At 38.1% G+C, this 24381-nt stretch overlaps 1 protein-coding gene across 6 annotated transcripts in view; it reads right to left on the bottom strand.

The window, feature by feature from the left end:
- Window positions 1-23489, bottom strand: part of ERCC6 (ERCC excision repair 6, chromatin remodeling factor) — a 49296-nt gene extending 25807 nt beyond the window's left edge. For 2 of the 6 annotated variants that reach the window (XM_063338509.1, XM_063338512.1), the window contains exons 1-8: window positions 23409-23485; window positions 22923-23141; window positions 21933-22366; window positions 19287-19407; window positions 16918-17026; window positions 14426-15152; window positions 5091-5216; window positions 1393-1551 (exon numbers count right to left, since the gene is read on the bottom strand). In XM_063338509.1, coding sequence (XP_063194579.1) covers window positions 1393-1551; window positions 5091-5216; window positions 14426-15152; window positions 16918-17026; window positions 19287-19407; window positions 21933-22363 — 1673 coding nt within the window. In that variant the 5' untranslated portion in view covers window positions 22364-22366; window positions 22923-23141; window positions 23409-23485. The other 4 variants (XM_063338510.1, XM_063338513.1, XM_063338511.1 and 1 more) reach the window with 4 other exon arrangements.
- Window positions 23490-24381: the final 892 nt, after the last annotated feature.

Genomic DNA, 24381 nt, shown 5'->3' with positions numbered 1-24381 from the left:
GAATATGCAAAGATCAAGTTGTTTAGACCCACTGCCTTACAGCACACAAACAAAATCAGAGTAAGTTTCATGAAAAAATTAAACCTTGTTTCTTCCCATGGAATTACTATCATGATGGACTTAATGACATGCACCAACCAAAAAAATGAAACTGAACACATTATCTTATATGCAGAAAGAACACTGCAACTTAGGCGTGCAATTATATTCTGGCCTTTTCAAAGCTTTATTGTAGTTTCCCTGCAGTACCTTAGGTCTTAAAGCTGTAACTGTGTAACAATGTCAAGAGATGTTCCTGAAGCATTTCCATCCGTTCAGTGGTATTCCAACTAGGGCGGGGAACATAATTACACAAAATAATCTCTACAGTAGCATCCTTAAATCAGGCAGCCACATCAAAGTAAATCAACTCACCTGAGTTGATCGAAGACATGGCCTTTTTTTTATATAAAGGCTACAGTAGGCAGCAACTGGAGAAAAGACAGTAATATTTTCTCCTTAAAGTATTATTTTACAATTCATGTACATGTTGAACGTAATTTAAGTATACCTCTATACAAGGTTAATTATTTTTGTTTAGTGTAGTACTATGATATTTGCTTAATTGCATGTAGTAATTTACATCAGGTAAACAGGCCAACAGAACTAGAAAAATCAAGTATTATTCACGCGTGCATTTGTAAACCCAAGGACACCAACAAGTATCTTTTCCGGTAATTTCACCCATGAAGAAGGAATTTTAAAGCATTGTTCAGTAACAAAAAAGCATAAGAGATCTTGTAAGAAAGGCCAGTCACTCTAACATAGGTTTGAAGAGCAACAACAAAAAAATAGTAGATGGAAATTCCTCTGTATAAGTTAGTGTTTTTACTATTACTGCTATTTTTTTGGCATGGATAATTCCCTGCCTATCAGAAACTCTAACTTTCATTGCAAATCAGCTTGCTACTTCCTGTAAAGCTTTTACCTGGTGGCTTGCCAGAACAAATATTTTAATGTAAAATTTAATAAATGGAACTAAAGGTATTACATCTAATTTAAAATTCCATATTGTGTAAACTATTGATATTAATGTAATTGAGTTTGTAAACAATCCATTTGTGGAAGCTAACCTTAGACACTGTATTGACCCAAAATATCTAGTGCAGCTCATCTGCAAAATGAAGCATCAATGCCTGGAATTCATTAAAAGTGTTACATGTTTAATTTTTCCTGCCCTACAGCTCCATTGTCTCGTAAAATTTTTCCTTTGATGTCCCCCACTAAAAGAATTAAAGGAATATTGTAATTGAAATGTCATTAATAATTCACAGGACCCTCCTCCACCAGCAATACATCTGATGAAATATTAATTGAGCTCCACAGACTGACAGTCTGCAGAGAAGCACTTGCCTGTAATTTGAACCACGAGTCCTGATCTTGCTGTAGCTCAGACCTGCCAAGAAGGCAATTATCTGGATGGTCTTGCCCAATCCCATCTCATCTCCCAGAATTCCTCCTGCCTGCTGGCAGTGCAATTCCCAGAGCCACCTAACACCTGTCTGCTGGTACCTAAAACAAGGAAAAAGAAGATGGCAAACGTTTGATAATACAGATCATAACAGAAAGTACTCATGAATTAATCATTTGGCAAGGTTCTTATACTAGTTACAGTAATATGCTGGATGTGTGTTTTACATGAGTGTTGTATTTACTAGGTCATACATTTTTGATGCACTCAGACATTACATGTGACTTTCATTCTTTATGCAACACTAAAACATTTCTAATTAAACTGATAGTCATGGTAATTAGAGGGTATTTTATTTCATGTATATTTTAAGTGTTAAAAGCAACTTGGAAAGCTACTCTAACAAAGCATTATCTTTTCAGAAAAGATGACATGTAAGGATATAGTAAATTATATTATTCGGAACATATACCTTGAACTGAAGGAAAAGCTTGACTTGTAAGGGGTACAGACTTTATACTCCACTGTGAAAACTGATCACATCTGCCAAAGCATGCCTTCTTTTCACAGAAATTCATTTAATAACATTTAGTCTCTTCCAATGAAAGGAAAAAAAAAAGCCAGAAAGGCAAAATGTTTTGGAAGGCAAAACAATAGAAACTATTTCAGTGAATGGGATGCAGCAGAGCACTATTATGTGAGAGTATCAGGGCAGTCATTCACTGGAACTTGTAGAAGCAACAATGTAAAATACATTCCAGTTGAAAGAAGTAGACTAGAAAGCAAGACTTACAGTGGGAAGCTAAAAAGGTGGAGCTAAGATGCTGCACTGAGAATCACTTTAGGACATGCTTTTTTATAAGGATATGAAATAGCAAGACAAGCAGGAATAACACATCACATGTATGCGTTAAATTGAAAACAGGACAGAGAGAAATGAAGAAACAGTATATTTGAGATACAATAAAAAAAAAAACCAAAACATGTTTCAGCACTTCTGTGTCTTGTAACTTAAGAAGAACAAGGTTACTGGTAACATTTTCTTGATGGCATGCATTCCTGGAGTGCAGAGCATAGCAAAGAGCAAACACCCCCCCTTTTTTTTTTTTTTTAAATAGTGATTGTTTTAGGGCATTGTCTTGTGTGCATTTCAAAATCCTGTTTCATTCTTTGAACAAGTAATATTTAGGACTACTGACAGCTAATGACACTAGTGTCTACTAAGTACTATTAAAAATCAATTCATGAGGACCTCTGCATGGATTTAAAGAATGCTAAACGGAGACAAACAAATGGCTTGAGTAGTTAGAAAACGATGATCAAAGAACACATCTAATGGTTCAGACATCATACTATCTGCTGGTGTCTCAAATGCATTACACCAAGAAGCCCTTAAAAAACCCCTTTTATTGGAAATTAATTCACCTTAAAAATGCAGCAATCTAAAAACAACTATGAAATGGCTTGCGGGATTAGCTATAATTGGGTTACGATGCTACCATTACGACATTTCATAAAGACAAAACACTTTCCGAGGGAAATGTTAAAGAATTGCAGAGAACCTTAATTCCACTCAGAAGCTGCTCCCCCAGACTAATGTCCAGCATGTCTCTTCAGAAGACAACCATTCAAGAACTTCCTGATATTATTTTGTATTATTTCTTAGGATTACATCCAGGGCTTAAAAGCTAGCCTCATTTATAAGCATCTTTCTCCCTTTCCTCCTTCTCCTGAGAAAGTTTCACAGTAGAGAATTAAGTTTGTGACGAATTTTGCTCTAAGGTTATCTAAAAATGGAAAAGATGCAGGTGCTTTCTTTGTATAATCATATAAACATGCAATAATTGCAACTATGCAAAAATTAAAGTAAATCCTCCCCCCCATAATTTTTACAGTTGTAAGGAGAGATAATCAAATCTCTTTAATCTTATGCTTTCATTGCACCAATTTTAATATTTTGGTTTTTACCCCCAAATTACCATAGAAGTAAAATAAAAATGTCGCTTTGTCTTACAAACTAGTTGTGTTTGGACTGTACTTCACATGAGCAATCATGCTGTGATGCACCCCTCAAAATTCACCACAGTAGCTAGCAGCGTTTAGCTGCATTGCTGCCGAGATAAAATTGCGTTTCAGAGGTATCAGGGAAATCACACGCTGAAAGCAATTAATGAAGAAACCTGGTTTCCTGTTTATACAGACAGCATTCTCTCAGGCTAAGTGCAGACAGTATAAGGCAACGTTTGTAAGTCAGTCTTGCTCACTATGTTTGGTTTTGTTCCACAGCAGCACCAATTGTATTCTTGCTGAATGTTCCTCAAAGCAGACAAGTATACAGGGAAGAAACAGACAGTCCACTTTAACAGGCTTACCAAAGAAGGGTCTACTATTTCTGGTGCGAGCTAACGTTTTCAGAATTCAATTCAGCTAATACAGGAGGAACACTTCCAGTATACAGCTATACACACCTCCTTGGGTCAATATACCTCCACGTTTTGTACTGAACTTGCTCAGAACTGAAAGTTTAATGCCTATTGACTATGGGCCTACCTACATCGGAGACTTCAGCATTTAAGTTACAAGTCAGACGAATCATTCAACTCAATTGATCTTTCTAACCACTTAGGAAGTTTTGCCAACTGACTCATGCTTGCAGGGATACCCTTCATTAGCAAGGCTGATATCTCCAAGATTAATTTTTAGTTGTCTGCCTTATTTCAATTCCCTTCGGGTTGCTCAGACCACACATCCGTTCTCAGGATGATTACTTCTGCAGTACCTTTGCATAAACAACTGGAGACCACATATTGGCTGTGTATGGTCCTGGCAAGCAAGTCATTAATTCAATCCATTTCAGAGCTAGTGCTTTCCTCCTGAAGTAACTGCAGGACAACAGTAATAATTTCTTTGAGGTTAAGACTAAGTGGTCCTGTTGGAAGGGATACCATGCACACTCGTTATAAACCAGGGCTTTCTACTACACTAATTATAAGATTCTAGAGAGTTAGCTTTTGAAAAAGATGTTTTTCCTGCTGTGCAAAATGTTGCCAACAAAAACGAATTCAAGCCTATTATGCATGAAAGTTAAGGGAGAGATTATGGACGAAGTTAACTTGTCAGCTGCTAGATTGTTTGAGCTGCCTTTTGTAAATAGCTTTTTGTGATGAACTTGAAAGTATCGCTGAGCACCATGGTCTTAAAAAACTGAAACAGAAAGCAGTCATGTCCAAATCCAGCATTAAACGATGAAAGAATGAGTTGTAGAGTGTTTTCCACCTACTAAAGGAATTACGAACGCACTCTTCATATTTTAAAATTTTACTGGGAAAAATGTTCAAGACTATTTTATAATATGAATTATAAGTAGTTACTTTGAGTAGTTATTTAAAGAAAAAGTTCTACATATTTTTTGCTGGCAGAAAATTTCACTCATTCCACCCAATCACAAACACCTACATTTCTTGTTTTCATTTATCACAACTTGCCAACACCTTGTTCTCCAAAGTTATTTTACCACTCTACACTTGAATTAAAAGAAAGCACTTATCAATAAGAGAAAACATTTCACCATAACTGCTACTACCAATATTATTAACACCATACAGCAGCACAATATTAAAATAAAGTACACACTACATACTTAAATAGCTTTTTGAAGAGAAATCCTGGTACTTTGAAACCCTCTTCAAATTCAGTGTCACTTTCTTCAGAAAGTTCTTCAGCTGTTTGATGTTCTTTGTCCTTCAAACATTCTTTTTGCCACCTCCTAGAGTGATACAAGGAGTCGATATGCAATTATTGCATAGAAAAGATACTATATGAAAACTACACTGAATTTTTCCATCAGGTAAAAACCCAACAAAAATGCATTCTCTGATGTCATGATTTAAATAGTAATCCTTTGGTATTAGTATAGCTAATAGTATAACAATAGTAGAGCTAATTAGTATAGTTAGTTACAATTTTCTACAGACATAAATACTAATTCAATGGAACCAACAGTTGACACCATCAAAAAAATCTGGCTACCTTAAATTCCTAAACCTCCACAACAAACCCCACAAAAATATGAATAAAGCTTAGGTATTCCAAAGCTATTTTATTAATTTAACCAAATATTTAAATAAATTCCTTCACATAGAGAAATGCGCAGCAGTTTAATCTCATAGAGAGGACTCAGCTGGAGACGTCACAATCTTTGGGGTGATATGCTCTAAATCTATTAAGCAGTCATTATTAAGGCAATGAGTTTTTTGAGGTTATAAAATTACAGAGTGATTTGTGGTCTGCAGTCTAATCTTATTTGGACTCTAGGCAGGTTAGAGAATTGCCTTCCCATCCCATCATTCTCCCCTGCTTTTGAAAAGGTACGAAAGAAATCTTCAACATCCAAGGAAACTATGAACTTGTGTTTTAGTGACCCAGAAGCATCCACCTGTAATAGTAAAGTGTACGCTACTGCTACCTGGGTATGTACTAACCAATTCACAGCACTTTGCTGACAATTTGGGTTTTGCTGGAATTCTCCCATGAAAGTGCCGTTCACTGCAGGCACACTGAATGTGGTGTATAAACCAACAAGATCCCTACAGCAACTGGCAAGCTACAGAACAGATGAAAAACATTCTTATGTTACTCTTCTAGATGCAGTGGAAAAGCAGCCATATTTCGTCTCAGAAAAAGGCTGAAGGAGACCTGATAGTCTAGAAGTATCTGAAATATAGAACAGGAAAGCTAAAATCGTTCAGGTCCCAAAGAACTAGAAATAGTAGTGATGGTATGAAAAGATGCAAATGGAAAATTCAGGCCAAAAAAAAGTAAGTTAAGCCACTTAGCAATGAAATCTACTGCATTGAAGAAACCCTGGAGAATGCGCTCCAGAACAGTCCTGCAATAACTGCATGGAGAAGGACTTCATAGGATGCAACAGCTTTCCAGTACACCTCTAGTTTCTGCATGACAAACATCACAGGTGAGTGAATAGTCCGCTTCCCTCCTGGTAACATTTTACCATTTACCCATTACACAAACAGCTTCTTGTTAGCTTAGGTTACCTCTGTAGCAGCGAAAAAAAGAACAGGAAAACGGATCAACAGAGTTCTAAAGATCAAAACAAAACCCCCAACCCTCTTCCCCAAAACACACTCCATATTCTGGGAAAAAGGATTTCTGAACTATTTAAAAATATGAGGAAATTCACATTTTCCTCTTTTTTTTTTTTTAATTTTAAAAGTTATTAATCAGGATTTTTCTGTAAAGCTCTGCATTGCTTTCAAGCATTTGAAGATAAACTGCATCTAGAGGTTGACGTGCAAACTGTATTTTATTTCCAGCCTTGCTACGGACAATACAGTGTGCTTTAAGCTTATGGGCTGAGTGCCTTATGTTTTCAAACCTACCAGCCCAATTTTATCCGTGTCAGGAAAAAGAAGCAATATCATAAAAATGTTAATTTCTGGCCTAAAGCTGACATTACCATCAGCTACAGAAACTTAATCAGTTTCACTACCTTGATTTATATCCTGACCTAACTAGCCAAAAGAAGGGAGACAGAAGTCACTGTTAAAACTTCTCTCAAAGAACTGCCTGTAAGACAGCTACCATCTCTGACATTTTGCACTTCCAACCTGGCAAACAAACCAGAAGGCACCATAAAACGTCATCTCAAGCATTGCTCCAGCTTTCTAAGACTTCAGCCATGCTGCTATCTAGCTCTGTCATGTTACGAGCAGGCATGACTGGCACAATGTCATTTATCGTAACTCCTTCCAGCCTGATATTAGGAGTGCCTTCTCCACTAGAGAAAAATCCTCTTAGCTAAAACCATTTTAAATCAAATTTGATTCAAGTTTTCTATCTTGAACACATAAGTGAAGGAAAAAACCAGCCAATCAGGCAACAAAGGTCTACTGTTCTCCTTGTATTTTTTAACTACATAAGCAGTCCTGGGGCAACTAAACCAATGATGCCTGTCTTTGTAAGGACACTATTCTCATTCTCCGGTATGAAATAAGGTGAAAACACTAAGAGAGACTCTTCTTGCTGTTAGGTCATTCAAAATCATCTTCCACGGGATCTGCAATCTCATAACAAGATTTAAGCTCAAGTTGTGTTTTCTCCAGTTGCAGCATAAATAGAGTTTCTCTTGTCTTCCTGACCACTTACTTCAGCAAAACTTGTTGAAATTTCCACTTAAAGGTTTCTGCATCTCTCGGAAACTTGTTTAACAAAACCTGGGTTAGGAACAAGAGAACTGTGGAAGGAGTTCAACACTTCATATACAAACATCACAATCATACACCCTTTCTCATGAAAGAAAGCTAATTATGGCAGGTTTCTGGATCAGCTTTTCACCAGCATCTTTTGGGAAAACACATCCTGACTTTATGGAACCAGTCACAATCTTGGAACTGTGGTATTGTTTTATTAAGTGAAAATAAATACCACCATCTCCAAATATACACAAATTCCATTAACTGCCAAAAATAATTGCACTGAAAAACTAAGACAACACAATGCTGGACAGGTTTAGAGTGCCAGCTTCACTGGAATATATTTTAATCCCTTAACACAGGAAGTCTTCATAAGCAAAAATCACAATGGAGAGAAAAAGCAGCATTTGCAGGGGAAAAAACCCATAGGATGGACAAAGATAATCTTCAGTTTTCTGATTAAAAACTGATGAGTTGCTAATGTTTATTATTGGATTGTTCTTATTTCATTATATGAAATCATGTATCCAGTTAAGTAGTAAAAAAAGAACTTACTAAAAATATATACAGTGTCAAAGTTTTCCCCACAGATACTTTTATATAGTTATCCTAACACAGGAATGGAAATATCTATCTTAGACTAGTCTGTTAAATTTTTGATTTAGGAAAATAACATTCATGATCTGGAGTCCAGCAGGCAGATATGACACATTCTAGAGGCCCAGCATAAAAAAGCATTTATTTTTGTTCAGTACCACCATGTTGTGCTATCAGACGCAGATGGTCAATTATTCTTCTGAGTTACAGATAAAGACGCAGGATTCAAATTCACAAATGCTGACAGTCATTGCTTCAGACTGCATCGTTACTGGAACCAAGGCACATCAGAACTTGATTGTTTTATCTGAGTGGGTCATGACAAAACTCAAAACAAGGAAGAAAACTTCTACTTACGACACTAAAATCAAAACAATTGTAGACTGCACCGCTTCTGAAGTGACAGCTAGACAAATAATCCACATTAAACTCAAGCAGGGCAATAATTTGTACAAGAGTTTGCTTCTGATTCTATATTCCAATACGAATCACCACTAGCCAACACTGGAGTTTCAGTCTCCCCTGGGAAGAAAGACATTGCCCTCTAGTGTACATTAGAAAAAGTGATCCAGAAACAACCAAGAAGAAACGTTCTGAGCTTAGCTTGCTGCTATCCAGGAATTTAGGCGCTTCACCTTAATATAATTACTACATTTTCTGCAAGAAGTGTGATTAATGTTGGGTTTTCTCTTAAAATTATTAGCTACCTAGAAAATACATATGTCTAGAATTTGAACTAATAAATCCCATACTTGATTTTCCTAAGAAAAATTTATTTTATACACACTGTATCTGTTACTTTACTGAAGTGTATAATTACACAAGCTGTAGTACTGAAGGCTCTGGCACTACATCTCTTCCAAAGGTCTGGAGGTTTTTTCCCCCTCAATTATGCATTTAAAGAAAAAGCAGCAATTTGTTTTTACCACCAAAAACTTTCAAAGTCTGAAGATGCTATTCAGTTTTTGAAAGGCTGTGAAGTTAATGTGAGACATTGCATTAAGATATTCTACACTAAAGCGCCATTGTTTTCTTTAAAATAGTGTAAATATGTAAATGGCTGAAGCAATGGGAGGGCAAACACCATTTGCTAGACCACATCAGTCAGTTGGTCAGTCTGCTCTTGTACCTTTCCCCAGAAGTCAAACTTTGGAGGGAGAAACATAGCTCATATTTCACTTAACTACAGAATAACGTATTGACCATACGCACCTCAGTTAAACACCATTAGTATGTCTAAACAACCAGAATATACAGGTTTTACTATACCACCAAGTCTCTTGAAAATAAAAGCATGACCTTTGAGAAATCTATTTTATGTTGTCCACTGTCACTGACAGAAATACAGTTTCATTCTGAAAGCGCAGTATGAAAGCCATATATCATACAATTAAATCTTTCTTAATATAAGAATGCATTGAGATCCTAAACCCATTTCCCATTTATTGCAATACCCTAGAAAGAAATTCTCCATCCCAAACAGTAATGAGAACAATTTGATTTTTTTAAAAAAATACAGTCAGGAACCAAGCTGAGTGTTTAATATAGTTTGCATTTGTGAAGCACAATATGTTTTCTATTTTAGACAGCTAAGAATCCCTTACAGATTATTCTAATTTGCTAAATTGAAGCATTCAGCATTACTTTTCTGATCTAACTTTTTATGGTCTATATGGGTGGATTTAATTGGTACATCCTAACAGATGAAATACATGCAGTTAGTACCACAAGTCTCCATAAGTAAATTAAGACTGATGTAGACAATTACACACTTGAGCTTCGAATGAAAGGTGTACTCAGTGAGTGAGCCAAAATATATCTTCATTTGTGTCTCGGCTTTGTCATTTTAAAGAGCAGTTAGGATGCTCTAAGAAAGTATCTTTTAGGGAAGGTAATATTTAATCCTGTTTTAATTTATAACTCCGAAACATCAAGAGATTCAGTGACTGAGATACTTCAAAGACAGCTAGCACACGAAAACTGATCTGAGAAAAAACAACTTATTTTTAAGCAAATTTTATTTTTTGATTTGATTCTTTCTGTCAACTGCTTTGTGCACTGATAGCCACAACTTCCAGCTACTCAGCTGCTTGGATGTCACGTGGAAGACACGGAAAGAAGCCGCTTTCCTAGCCTTGTCTCTGAGCACTGGACAGTAACTGAAGAATTCAAACAACTATACTCCATGAACTATACAGAATACAGAAGAAGACACAGATATGGCACTTATCTCCCGTAACATGACATGTAATTCCTTCCTTGAAGCAGCAGGCAAATGCATACTGACAACTGCTATGGGAATAGTGACCATAAGACTGATAATTTTTTGTTTTGATTCCAAGATATTACTTTATGCAGATACAGTATTAGTGATGTCAATAATGTAAGACATTAACTACATATATTATAAGCAGCAAAAATTACTTGGTTATACTTACGCATTGGATTTTAATACATGCAAAGGAAAACTTGGATTAATATGCAAAACAAAATAACAATCCTGACAAATCGCAGTTTTCACATTTGCAAAGTCTTGAGAATAATACAAGAAAACCATACATCAGTTTTCTTGTTGAAAACACAGAAAAGGTTTATTTCCTATGCATTTAATCGGCATACAAGGTTACTTTTATTTTGTGGTCCTAGGTAAAAAAAGGTGAAAACAGGTGTTCCCTCACTCGTTCCATAGTGAATTCATTCATTCCATTCAAAGAAACTGGCTCTGCCATGACCTGACCACCATTCCACCAGGCAGGAGGCACCAGGTTAAGATTCCACCAGCACCAATTCTGAATACTTCTAGACCAAGATGGTCACTGTTGAGTATGACAAAAATATACATCCATAACATACCTGTTTATGCAGATCAAGTCTCCAAGACCCCCAGCACCATCCTAGGGACTGATTACTTAGTCCTCTAGGTTCAGCTGGTAATAGCATGAAGGACAGTTGGGAATGATGATATGCTACTTTTCACTGAATCTGAAACTTATCTTTTAGCTGCCTGACAGCATCCTACTTATTTACTTTAGTCTCCATAACCCTGATGTTCCTTGCTACATTACTCTTGAAAGCTATGGTTCACCTTAGACGTTACCCTTTCTGGAACAGATTTTTGCTCTGCGTGTCTGCACAGCAACATGGCTCCAGTAACAGTAACTAGAGAAAGGCAAGACCCACGCAAGGGAAAAGAACTGAAATTAGTGAAAGCGTGAGCTGAATTCTCTTTTCACGTTCCACTGATCACATCTTGCCTTCAGGAGTTGCCTTCAGGCGGAAAGGAAAGAGCTGGGTGCTCTCCCGCCTGCCCTGTTCACTGCAGATAACACCAGCTCCTGTGCTGAAAACAGTCTCTTGTCCTAGAGATGCTTCGCAGTCCTGCAGTTAGCTAATTATCATGCTTTAAGAACATCATCATCTTATCCCCTTGACACAGACCAATCTCTTCAAGTCCCATCTCTGAAAAGTTTTTATGTAAAGGAAACTCATTTTCCATCTTTAAGAGCGTAGGACTGTATTCAGCACCAAGCACAAGACTAGATGTTCAGAAGACTAAAGTAATCCTAAAGGATTTTCCCCTGCCTCTCTCAGGGGTAAAATATACCATAATCTCACCCATTTATTTGCATTCAAAAGTAAAACTGACATGAAACAAGACATAAATGTAAGCAAATGACAGCATTTCTATAGCATTCTTAATATGTTTCTTAATTCACTACATTTTATTTTCTCATGGCACTTCCCATAATGAAGATTACCTGGGGGTGTCAGCATAAAAACGTCAATGTGGACAGCTGCAGCTTAACAGCCACAATAACTGTAGCTATGAAATTTTTAAGAGATGTAGTGTTTTGGTAGCAATTACAGTTATTGATATTTCTAAAATTCATTTAGGCTTTTATTGTAACTTTAGTAACCAAAAGAAATGTAGTCTATGATATGACTTTGCTAAGGATAAATTGTCACAATCTTAACGTTATTAAAAAACGTGTTTGAATGAATTTAAGCTGTGAGTCATATTAAAACTTTCAATCAAAATAAATTACTCTTGATGAAAACACTGAATTAAAAATGATTTAATATTGGTCTAATTTAAATGCGAAGAGTACAGTTTTATTCAATAACATAGTAAATATTTTACCAATTAAGTACAATTAATTTTTGTTAATGCATCCAATAAAAAACATATTTCTTTTTGACCCTTTGGACATTGCTCAGATTAGCCTCTTGCTGAAATGTTCTATTCAAGAGCAATAAACTATGCTTTAACTTTGAAAAGTAGCACCCTGGGATAGCAAACCTATTGCCTCAATATCAGCTCCTGATCTGCCTTTGTAACCTGGGACATGAAAGTGAAGTTGGGCTCATCCTACCTGAGGTTTTTTTTACCTGTAATTCTACAACTGTCAGTACCTATGCTATCAGAAGATACCTCTTCCTCCACAGCAACCCAACCTCTCACCACAGGAAGAGATGGTGTTTATACCTCTGCTTCTTGACCCCTTCTCTGATACAGCTTCATTTAAATCCGTAAGATTTTATATTTCCATAGAAGTGTAAAATTCGAGTTCCCAAGCCTTAACTGAGTTCCTTTGCTGGGCCTTAGCACCACATCAATCACCCTTCACTGATAGCTCTAATACATATTCCTCCTGCCACTCTAGAGCAGCTGTTTTCAAGTTGGAACCCGCGATTTTTCTAGAGGACTATAAAACTACTTGAAAGACATTTACTGAAGGTAGTTAATTGAAAATACGCATGCTATCAACAAAGTGAAGTTCATTATATGAAGCTCGACCCTTATACTAGAAAAGGGACAACATGCCAGTGGTTAAAGAACAATTAAAACAAAACAACCATTTTAGTGATCTTTATCTTTTGACTGGCATGTCTAGTTCGCATTTTAACAGCTTAACAAACTACATGTCACTTTGTTGCCCCTTCAAAATGTTTTCCAGACAGTTGTGAAAGTGGAAATATTGCTCAGTCTTATTGTTAGGAGCTCAACAGCTATGCTATCAGTAGAGAAAACGTCTCAAGAGCACACTGTAGCTACAGAGAGATCATCAACACACAGGTTATATAAATTTCATAAATCACAGATTAGCACAAGATGTTTCACCTGCCATTTTCAAAAATAACTTGTGTTCTTAGGTGTATTTCTCCACTCAACATACTGGACTCTCCTTGGAAACCTTCCTCAGTTTACAACCTTAGGTCATCATAGCAACAGAAAACACCACTAGTACCACCACTGTCACTATTTCTTTAAATAAGGATGTTTTTACCCTCACTCTCATCAAGACCAAAGAGAGGAAAACATCACTGTCAAACAGAGCAGCTCTTTTTAGACTCGACTAAGAGCCGTATAAATGTTCAGTCTTCATTACTTCTGTCTTCTAATGTAAGTTATACAAGAGATACCATATGCTGATAATCAAATAATATAGATATTGTCCTTTCTGGCATAAAAGTTTTTGCAAGGTTAAATTCAAAAGATCCTTTTAATACTGATTTTCAAATAAACCTGTTAGCCATATAAACTATATGTAATTGCATCGGGTTTCAACAAACTAACAGATTCTACAGAAATAGTATGTAACTATAATTTCTTCAAATGATTTCTTTTTGACTAGCAGTTAATAATTTAAAGCCAAAACCTAAGCATCTCACCCAATCCCAAACCAAAGATTTCTCTCACAGTGGAAAAGTGCCATCCTTCTGAAGAGGGAGGGCATTGTCTGTCTGCACTGTAATTTTGCCCATCAAACGGAGGCTTTTTTTTTTTCCCCCCTCTTTTTGAAAGGTAGGTAATATGATCTAGAAACAAAGGCGGTACTTAAGCATAAAGCTGCCAAGTAATATGTGGTTTTTTTTTTTTTTTTTTTTTTATATGCTCCATTTTGGGCACATTCAGAATTCTGAAAACAAAAACACATACACTGATACAGAAGTAGCTTATTACTGAAGGACCTATAACAATCAGAAAAATCTATCAGTAAAGTCCTTGTAATTCAGCGGTATGTCCGATTTCTTTTGGAAGGTTATGATTATTCTGACTGTTTCGTTTTCCATACTTCAGTTCCTAGCCATGTATTACAGACATTGCCCTTTGTGTGTTCAACATAATCTGTTCGTGTTACTTATAAAAATGTCTAGGACTAACCTTAGTCTCTGCTTATAATAGTCTTCGTCTCCATCATCTCGCCATCTCTTCACTTTGCGCTTCCCCAGTGTCTGCTCTTCTTCGTCAGAGCTTGGAAAGAAGTCAGCATCATCTTCAGCTTCTTTAAAATCTCTCTTCACCAAGTATTTTTTTTTTCTTGACAAATTCCTGAGTTCATAATCAGAATCATTCTCAGCATGAGGAGATGCCTGCTCTTCCTCCTCTTCTACTGCTTCTGGATCAAAGAGCTCCTCATCAGGTACATACTCAGACTCTCCACTGTCATCTTCCTGTTCACGCTTGGACTTCTTGGCCTCAAGATATTTCTTTTCTCTTGGAATCTCTGCCTTTGACTGTATCTGGAGGGCATGCTTCTGAAGTCTTCTCAGGTGTTTTTTTAACCGCTTATCTGTTTTTGACAGGGCTTTACCCTTTTTTTCCTTTGTAGTAGACGCAGGAGCTTTGCTCTTAACATTTTTGGCTTGCACTTTCTTTTTTGCTCCTTTGTGAAGCAATAACTTCTTTCTTTCAGATAACAGCTTATCTTGGTCTGCTAAGTACTTCTCAAAATCAGATGCTTCATTTAGCATTAATCGTCGTGTCTTCCTCTCTGGCTTCTGAGGTATTTTAGTTCCAAATGGAGTCATCTGGCCAGTACGAATAAGCTCATCCCACTCTGTTTCCTGAACAGGCATAAGCATACTCCCAAGACATGATGGACCAGGTTCTACAACAAAAATCAGAACATTCAGCATCTTTAATACCTTCTGAATAACTCAAACACAGGAACAAGGGTGGTTTTTTACCTCCTTCCCCCTCCCCCAGCTTTATATGCATTCAGTTCAATTTTTATATATATAACTTAAAAGCCCAAATTACCGTCTCACATAATATTTGAAGTTCAAAAACGGCAAAACCCAACAAACAGAAGGCTGAAAAAGTCCAACTGTAACTTTTACTTCAAACTACTTCTCAAACTTTATATAGGAGACATTATACATACTACAAAAACATGAATACTTCTGAAAGAACACACAGCAGCAAAAACTATCTTAAAATTTTTTCAGTCCTATTCATAAGCTTGAAATTTGACATTTCATACAGGACAGACACAAATCTTACAAAACACATAAAAGACTGCCTTCCCACGTGCCTCAAAAAAAAAAAAGAAAAAAGAAAACAAACCCCATCTTCCCACTCTACAATACTAAAATTAGGATTATGACTTTAAAAGTCAGATTGGCTGCACAGCATGTTTCCATAGAAGAGCACTTCAGTTCGACTGTGTACACAGTTACTAAACATATTAACACAAACTATAATTCGTGTTTGAAACCAAAGAGGTGGAAAAGCTCTTGAATTCAGGAAGCTGAAGGGGAATTCCAAACTGAAATCTATTATTAGGGCGCAAAATTTCAAAATAGCTGTACCAGAATTGCCAGCATGACACACTACTGTATATGGTCCCATTTAAAGCACTGTATTTATCACCAAAACATGTTTAACAAGTAATGATGATGCATCAGGCATGATATTCCTCCCTCTCCACCCTCTCCGTTTCTCAAACTACTGGAACCGCTGAACTCCATTTCTTCTCTCTTGGGGTCCATTCGCTTCCTAGTTACATTTCATCACACTGGGTGCCTGAGTTTTACTGCATGAACCCATTCAACGAAAAAGGATTAAAGACGCTTTTCTACTTTTCAAAGTTTACTGAGGTTTTGACTCCTCTGAGATTTGTTGAACCAGGAAAGACGCCTGAGCTCTGTGAGATCTGGAACCCACTCTAGCCACATCTGTAATGGACAAATAGCACAGAGGCACAGAGTTTATACTTCTGCAAATAACAATATAACCCAAAGATGATGTGCAGAAGTCAATGGGTTTCAAACTTGCCCTGCAGAATACTGCAGATTAGTGACTGCGGCAAAGACGGCCAAGCTGGAGTTACAAAATCCAAGCTCAGTTTGCAGACAGCAGTGAGAAAGAACACCTAATGAAACACTGAGAGAACAAATATCCTGCTTTGGAAGAAACTTTATTTTTAAAATCACAGTGCAGCCTGAAAGAGAGAAGCACTTCCTCCTTCCATTTCTACTGATACTTCCCAACAGTAAGAAAAACCAATTTTGTTAATGCTGATTGATAGCATCCAGCATATAAAATGTAATTCAATCATGATGTTAGTCATTTTTATCAAATTAGCTGTGAAAAAATGTTAGGATTTCCAATTTATTAAGCCCAATACTCTAATGTGCCTCAGCCATCCCTACTGAGCTGAACATGGATTAACATCCATTTTCTAAAACTTCCCACATGAATATGCCAGGATCTGCAAGTCTGCAGGTGCAGAGAAAAAGTGTTCTTAACTCGCTCTTTGAAAGCAAACCACTGAAATTTATTTCCTTATTGGCAAAGATCTTGTAAACTAGCTTCAAACAAAAAAAGGCGTTACATAAAAGTAGAACAGAACTTTCAACCTTCTCCCATACCTTCATCCTCCTCAAATTCAATCTCATTTACTTTATCAAGAATCTCTGTTCCACCAAGAATTGCTTGGAGACGCTTTTGTTTTGCTTTGATCTTCTTTAGCTGTTGCTCCTTGAATGACAAGTAGATACATAATTGAATTTTTAAACCGGTTCATAAACTTGCTATCCTTTTAAACAGGACTTAAATGACTATATTTGCTTTATTTTCCACCAGAAGCTCACATTCAAATGTTCACAGTATTGCATTCGAAATAAAAAAAAAGTGCAAAAAAAACAAAACGTGTCACCACAATATCTGTAGGGCTCCAACCCACAGGACACACACGACTTTGTGTGCACAATCATCTTACGATATGCATACAATAAGATCAGATTGTTTATATGCACAAATTTCACATGCACATTATGCAGTTTTCTGTACATCTTTTAAGGTCATTTTATAAATGTGTTGATTCTAGTGAAAGAAGCCCATCAAGCAGATTAGTGACGTGCACAGAGAACACCAAAAAATTTCCTCATGATTTGCAAGACTGGGTTAATGGTTAATAACCCACTGAAAACAGATACAAGATTTATTTATCATCCCAGAAGTTTTGGAATCTTTTGGAATTTGGAATTTGGAATCTATTAGGAATCATCCTAATAAATATTTGTACACAGTTAATGCTGGAGTGGTCACAGCTAATTCAACAGCAAAAAATACAAAGTGAATAAGTGAAAAAGATCAACATTACATATGCTATAATAAGTATAGTTCATTACTGCTATGAAAATAATTCATAGCTAGCTCTTCTGTTACACCTTTTACCTAATTGTAATATCCTCAATTGTATACTTACTGGTGATATTGTGATTCCTTTGTGTTACTAACTTTCATTTACATAACAAGAAATTTCAACCAGTAAAACAAAGACACAGGCAATGTAACTTTCCACATTTGTAACTCCATGCTTTGAAAATATTTCCTTAACAAGAGAGACACATACTTCAGTAAAAATCAAGTTCATGGCAAAATGAGCAATTTCTTTTTAGTGTATAACAGTTCACTAGCCGCACATGTCTTCATGTAGCACTTTTGAAACCATAAAGGCTAAGTATATTGATGTATGGTACAATATATTATCTCCCGTGTAAGCACTATTATCCCTGCTACAACAGTACTTTATATCATAAACCACTCCCTGTATGACAGCTTTAAGGAAATAGCTGTCTTGTACCAGTCATTATTTTCCCATTTGTCTCAATAACAGAAGAATTCTGTTGTCTTTAACCATGTTTTTAAAATACTACAAAAGGAAGAGTACTAAAAGGCACTTCTCCATGCAAAAAAGTAGCTCAAGACCAGCTTTAAATACACTGCCTGCCTCCAAACAGCCTCCAAAACACTCTTGAGGTTATTAGGACCACTTTCGGAGATTATAGTTTTCATACAGGGATTTATCCTCACACTTCAAGGACTGCCAGAGACGGCTAACGATGAATTTGCAGCAAGGTTTGAACTTCCCCTGCAAGTAATGCTTGCGTAAATAACTTAAAGTAATATGAAAACAAGCAAAATACAGTGTCCAATTACATGATCACCCTTTAGTGGTAAGTCTGGTTTAATGCATTTCTTCCCACTACTTCCACCTGGCTTACTCCTAGTCCCATGCCACTGTCCCCCCTCACTCTCTTAATTGGCCGAATTATGAGCACAGTGTTATCCAAGCTGCTGAAATGATCAAGCTTAAAAACCAAACAACTGAATGAGTCGGTGCAAATGGCCTGAGACTGGGAAGAAGCATATGAGGGCAAAGGACATTAAGTTTTTCAGTCAGGTTTATCATTAAGGAAAATGATAAGCTCCTTTAACTCGACTAACTCCTTTAACTTACTACTCTGGCAGAAAAAAGCAGGAGAAGTTTCTGCCAAATCAACGAGCTAAAATGGCTCACAGAAAGGAATGATGTGTACTGGTACAAGAAAGACACAGACAATGAAAGAGGATTAAGGAAAGGAAGGTAAGGACGAAGACCAAGAGAGCTGAGGTTTAGGTCAACTATTGAATATGCCCTAACAATGCTTTGCTAATTCTCCAAATACTACTGGGAGGGATTTAATTAGATTAATGCAAATCAGTCTTTTGAGCAGCTCCTGGAATTTAGAATAAAACAAAACAAAAAAAAACCAATTCAGTTCTCACTTTCACATATTTAAATCGGTTATTTACATTCTTTGGCAGAAAATTAAACCATTTAAAGGAGAAGGAACAGCAACTATAGATTGACTCTGAAGTATGTAATTAAGCAAGAATTATATCACATAATCCAAAACTTAAACCAAAGCACAAGCTAAGTATTGTCAGCAGGAAATTAACGTAATCTCATCACCTTGTTATATTTTTGCCGTTTTACAGAATCTAGTTTTCTGTTTATATCTTTGTTTTCGGCAGCCTGAGGTGAAAGTTGTTCAATGATTTTGTTTATTTGTTTCAGAGATGTTGTACATGATCTGAAAAAAACAAGAAGATTGCAATGTACTAGTTAACTCCGGTAACAAAAACAGCACATTCTCGATTCAGACAATTTAGAAATTCCAGAAGATTTAAAGTAAGATTAAAAAAGGTCTAAAGGTAAGTTTATAAATAAGCACCTCATATTTAAACAACACTGGAAATACTAAACACTTTAAAAAGTTGTAGTTCATAAAATATTTTTAAACAAAATTTTGCTAATACTAAAATTCCAAAGGCAAGGAAACTGAACAAACCACTGCAATATTTACTAGTCAAAAGTTACAAGTCTGATGATGACAATAAGCAAATGATAGTGGTTGTTTTTATTATTCAAGGTAAACAAAATGCAAAACAAAAATCTAAATGGGAAATCCCAAGTTAATACTTCGATGCCATTATATAAGGAAGCCTTTTTCTTTTACCTTTACAATGTCTCTTTTACACAAAGAACAGACTACAAGATACAAATAAAGTTTCAGGAAGACAGACGAGCTCAAAGAATTAAAACGCACACCAACATTGAACTTCCCTTTCTCATGTGCTAGCATTTTTCACGTTTCCATATACAATACGGAATTCAGGTTGAACCAGATACTATAAGCTAATACCATCTGTTTCTGCTGCCGAAGTCATTTGCAAGGAAGAAGCCACTGCTCCACTGTCAGAAGCAACAAAACTAGCTTTCTTGATTCAAATAGCAGAATATGTCATAAAGATACCCGAATTAGCATTATGAAAATGTCAAAGAAAACTTTTTACAACACCTGTGAAGTGGCCGTTATTCACTATTCACCTCACAGGCAAAGAAAAGCACTATGTAAGTCTCTGCAATTGTCAGGGAGGAAATTGTTGGGCCAAGTTTCTCTCGAGCTCTAATCTGGATTCTACCACTGTTCTTCTAGGAGATGTATTCTACCAGCTCCACAGCTATCACTGTCATCTCCTCCATTCTCTAGCAACACTTTTGAACCACCCTGTCCCCCTTCTCAGTCTTCAGTTCTGTTGCTTCAAAGTACACCATCCTTTCGCACATCTCCCACCTTTTGGCTCTTGCTTCCTTGGCCCTCGGGTCTCTTGACACCTACCACTACTGTCCTCCTCCACAAAGCTTTATTTAACAGGACTGTGGGATTTAAACTTCAAACATTTTTTATTCTCCTTCCTCTGATTAAATTTGTGTGTATATTACAGAATCATTCAGCTTCTACCATGAACTCTGTGCCAACTACTCAAAAACCACTTCTTGCCTGACTTTACCTCTTGTCATGCATTCATCGTGTTACAGGACTTTAACCTACGCTACCACGCTCTACTTACACATCTTTACTTTTGTTAGTCCCTCCGCTCAACAAGCCAGCTATCTCTCTAATTTCCTCCAAAATATCTTCAGACTTGCACATTACATCTTATACTGAAGAGGTTCTACAGACCCACAGAAACCATTTGTACGCCCTCCATGTAAATCTCATTTTACAACTTTAAGTGGAAGGTGAAAATAGAGCAGTAAGAAAAAAATCATAGGATGCTCCTTAAAGAATAAGAGGAAAATATCAACTAATTGACAGTGCCATGCACCACACTTTCAATAACCACATAATCTAATTGCAATGGTTACACTGCTTCATTCTTCCTCTCAATGATCACATTACTTATTACATCCTTCTGCTACATAACATCTTAAATTAGATTCCAGTTTTGCAAACTAACTTAGTTTCACATCTCCACACCCAAACTGGAAAATTAATGAAGTGCATAAAATTAAGGATATGCATAACAAGAGAGCTATGCGAGAGTTCACATAGGTAATGGAGGCCTACAGAACTCTTGAGCACTAAAATCCAACATTAATGCAATACAGTGAAAGATGCACGGGTAGTATTATTTACCTGCAGTAGTTCACACAGTAACTCTACAATGAGACCAAAAACAGAAAGGGAGATCCAAGATCAAAACTCAAAAGGTCTGTGGTTCCTATCCCTCAAAGTCTTCTACTATCGCTATATCATGTTAATTAAGCATTTGATTCTTTTAAGGTGTCATTAAGTACTTCATACAAAAACTTGTGATAAGGTTGTTTTGGTTGTAGTCCACTCATGATATGGAGTCATACAAGTTACAGAAGACACATAACAGGAGGCAGATAACCCCATGAAGCATAGAGAATCGAAGAACTGGCACTTTTTCTGACTATAACTTTGAATAATAGAGTACAATGCAGTTCTCCACTGCCCAGAAAACAGACATGCATGTTTGTAATGTAGGAGACAAAGCAGAAAAAGGAGATGTGCTGTCCTCTACAGCCTTGATGCGTGACTGAATTAGTCAAATAAGAGCAATGAAGCATTGCTCTAATGTGAAAAATATTTTCACCTTTTAAAAAATGGTGGGTTACTCAGAAGAGTACATGTGCTCTAGTGCTTTCAAAATATCTTTTTGTCTTCCAGCTTTTAAAAACATGAGACACCAAGCCTCATTAGATAGTCAGTAACAGAAAGGAACAGTAAGAAAGGACACAATTTACCTTATGTCATCCAGCACTGACTGATATTCTTTCTCTGCATCAGCTATTTTTGTGGCTTTATTAGCTTCATTAATTGCATTATCTACTTGCTGAAGAACTCCTTGCTCCAATACATCCTGGTCATAGACATCAACTCCTAGACCTTTGAGCTCAGCAGCCTGTGCACTATATGAGATGGACTGAATCTGCTGCCTGTTGATCTGTAAAAGGGGTTGTCCTCTTCTGGGCATCTCCAAAGGAACAGCCGCGGAAGTCGATGACTGGCTGGCAGAGTTGGGAACTCCAATACTATTATCCAGGTCACTGTCACAAGTGCTATTTTCTTGCTCAGTTCCCAGTTCCTCAACATTATGCTGGCCATTATTGCTTGAAGTAGCAACAGGGTCTTGTTCTTGGATACTGTCTGGCAGATGGCTGTTGTCTGTTGGCATCTTCTGCTCAAAGGCAACAAAAAAGAGCCACATCACCATAAGAACATTCACACACACACAAAGTTCCTCATGGAGGCTGTGTCTAAATAAAAGTAGGCATGTTTCTTTATGAGAAATTCTTGTTTTAAAACACCTAGTAGTCTACTCCTCCATCAGTCCTCCCCCAAAAGTCTTCTCCGTGCTAATTCCCATAATGGAAAGGAAAAAGTGGCCAAAACTTCTGAAAGGCAACTATATGGAATACTCCTGGAAGACGCTGATATCAAGACCAATAAAATAACCTGTAAAAATTACTCTCCTTTCAAATTTCACCTCTCAAAATCACTCTGGCAAGGAGAGTGAGCTCTTGTGTGCAAATGTGGGCTCCAGAAGACTATAACACAACAAAAACACGTGCAACTTAGCATATCCCAAACCAAAAAGTACAAGTTTTTGAAACAGGATAAGACTTGCTAGTGAAAGCACTGATGAGAACAGCTGGCTGTAGTTTGACAATTCAGCTTTGAAGCAGAACATAAAGCATCTTAGTTGTTAGGAAACTGACGCTGGAGTGACTTACAAAGACTGGTATTGTTTGGAGCCTTCAGTGTGAGACAGTTTTCTGAAAGGATGTATATTTTTATCAACTTCGGTGAGAAAGAGCTGTCACTAACTTGCAAGAAGACACTATCAAGGCGGGTGGGCTTCCTTAGCAACCTCTCCCACCATGGCAGCCGTGGATCCCAGTCACGGCTCAGCGTTTCCTTCCATCAGCTCCGAGCACGCACCGGGTCCGACCCTGCATCAGGCAACATGACAAGGCCGCGCACCGACCACCTCCCTGCGAGGGACCCCGGACACCGCCCGCCCGCCCGCCCCCCGCCTACACCGTTCCCCACCTTCCCGTGCTTCGCCGCCGCTCTCCGAGAGCAAGGCCGGGACAGGACCGCTGGCCCGAAGGCCCGGCCGAGACGGAAACGCGAGGGGCTGCGGGGGGCAACGCCTCTGCCCGGGCAGGGGACGGGCAGGGCCACTGGCGGCTTCCGAGGCCCACCGCGGGACTCACCTCGCCACCCGGCAGCCGAAACACCTCACCGACGCACAACACCGGCGCACCACCCACCCACGCCGAGCACGGCTGCGTCACTTCCTCAGCGTCGGTGACCGTCACGGTTGCGCATGCGTCGCCCGTCAGGCGGCGGGGAGCGGGTAGAGGGCGGGGAGCGGGGAACCCACCAGCAGCGGCCGCCCGCCGGCTGGGGATGAGCTGCCGTGGCCGGCGTCCGTGAGGGCGCTGGCAGCTGCAGGCCTGTGCCGTCAGGCCGCCTCGTTATCCCGGTGTTACCGGGCACGGGCCCGGCTTGGGCCACTTGCCCACAGGCCTATGGGTCACCTCGGGCTGGCCAGGCCGCAGAGGATCGATGCTTGTGGCAGAAGTGCCACAGACCACCGCCACACAGCAGCCGCTCGCAGGGACCGTTTCAGAAGTTCATTTTCCCCCCTTGAGCTGCCTGCGCGTCAGGTGTCTGTCCCTTGAAAGGCTCGGGGAAGGACATGCAATTGCAGATCAGCCCAGGGCTCGAAAAACAGGCATTGTTGAGCAAATGGTGTTTGCTCAAGGTTCCTGCAAAGGAAAAAAAAGAGAAGGGTGCCACACAGCTGGGATATAGCAGCAGGATTGCTTATAGACCTAGTGAGCAACTGTCGAAAGGAGCAATGTTTTAAGGGCTACAGCTCTCCTGCCTGCTGGGCTCTGTAGCAGCAGTTAGTTCTGTTTTCTGCTTGCCTTTATGTTTTCTTCCTAATTCTGTGGTAGTGACAAAAGCAGAACACTAGATTTTCTTCAGGGCACCTTTCACGGTCTGTGCCATCTGTTCTTGTCCTTCTATATTCCCATTCCAGTGGCATGAGAGTCTTGGGCCCAGCTCCCTCTCCTTTGGGCAGCAGAACTGAATTTACTTGCTGATAGCCTTGGGCCAGCTGTGAGAGGATAAATACATGGTAGAATATACGTGGAAATGGTTTGCTAATTAAATGCT

This window comes from Chroicocephalus ridibundus, chromosome 6 (assembly GCF_963924245.1).
Source record: "Chroicocephalus ridibundus chromosome 6, bChrRid1.1, whole genome shotgun sequence".
NCBI lineage: Eukaryota > Metazoa > Chordata > Aves > Charadriiformes > Laridae > Chroicocephalus > Chroicocephalus ridibundus.
Note: the sequence above shows the minus strand (reverse complement) of the source record. Positions and strands in the feature narration are given on the sequence as shown.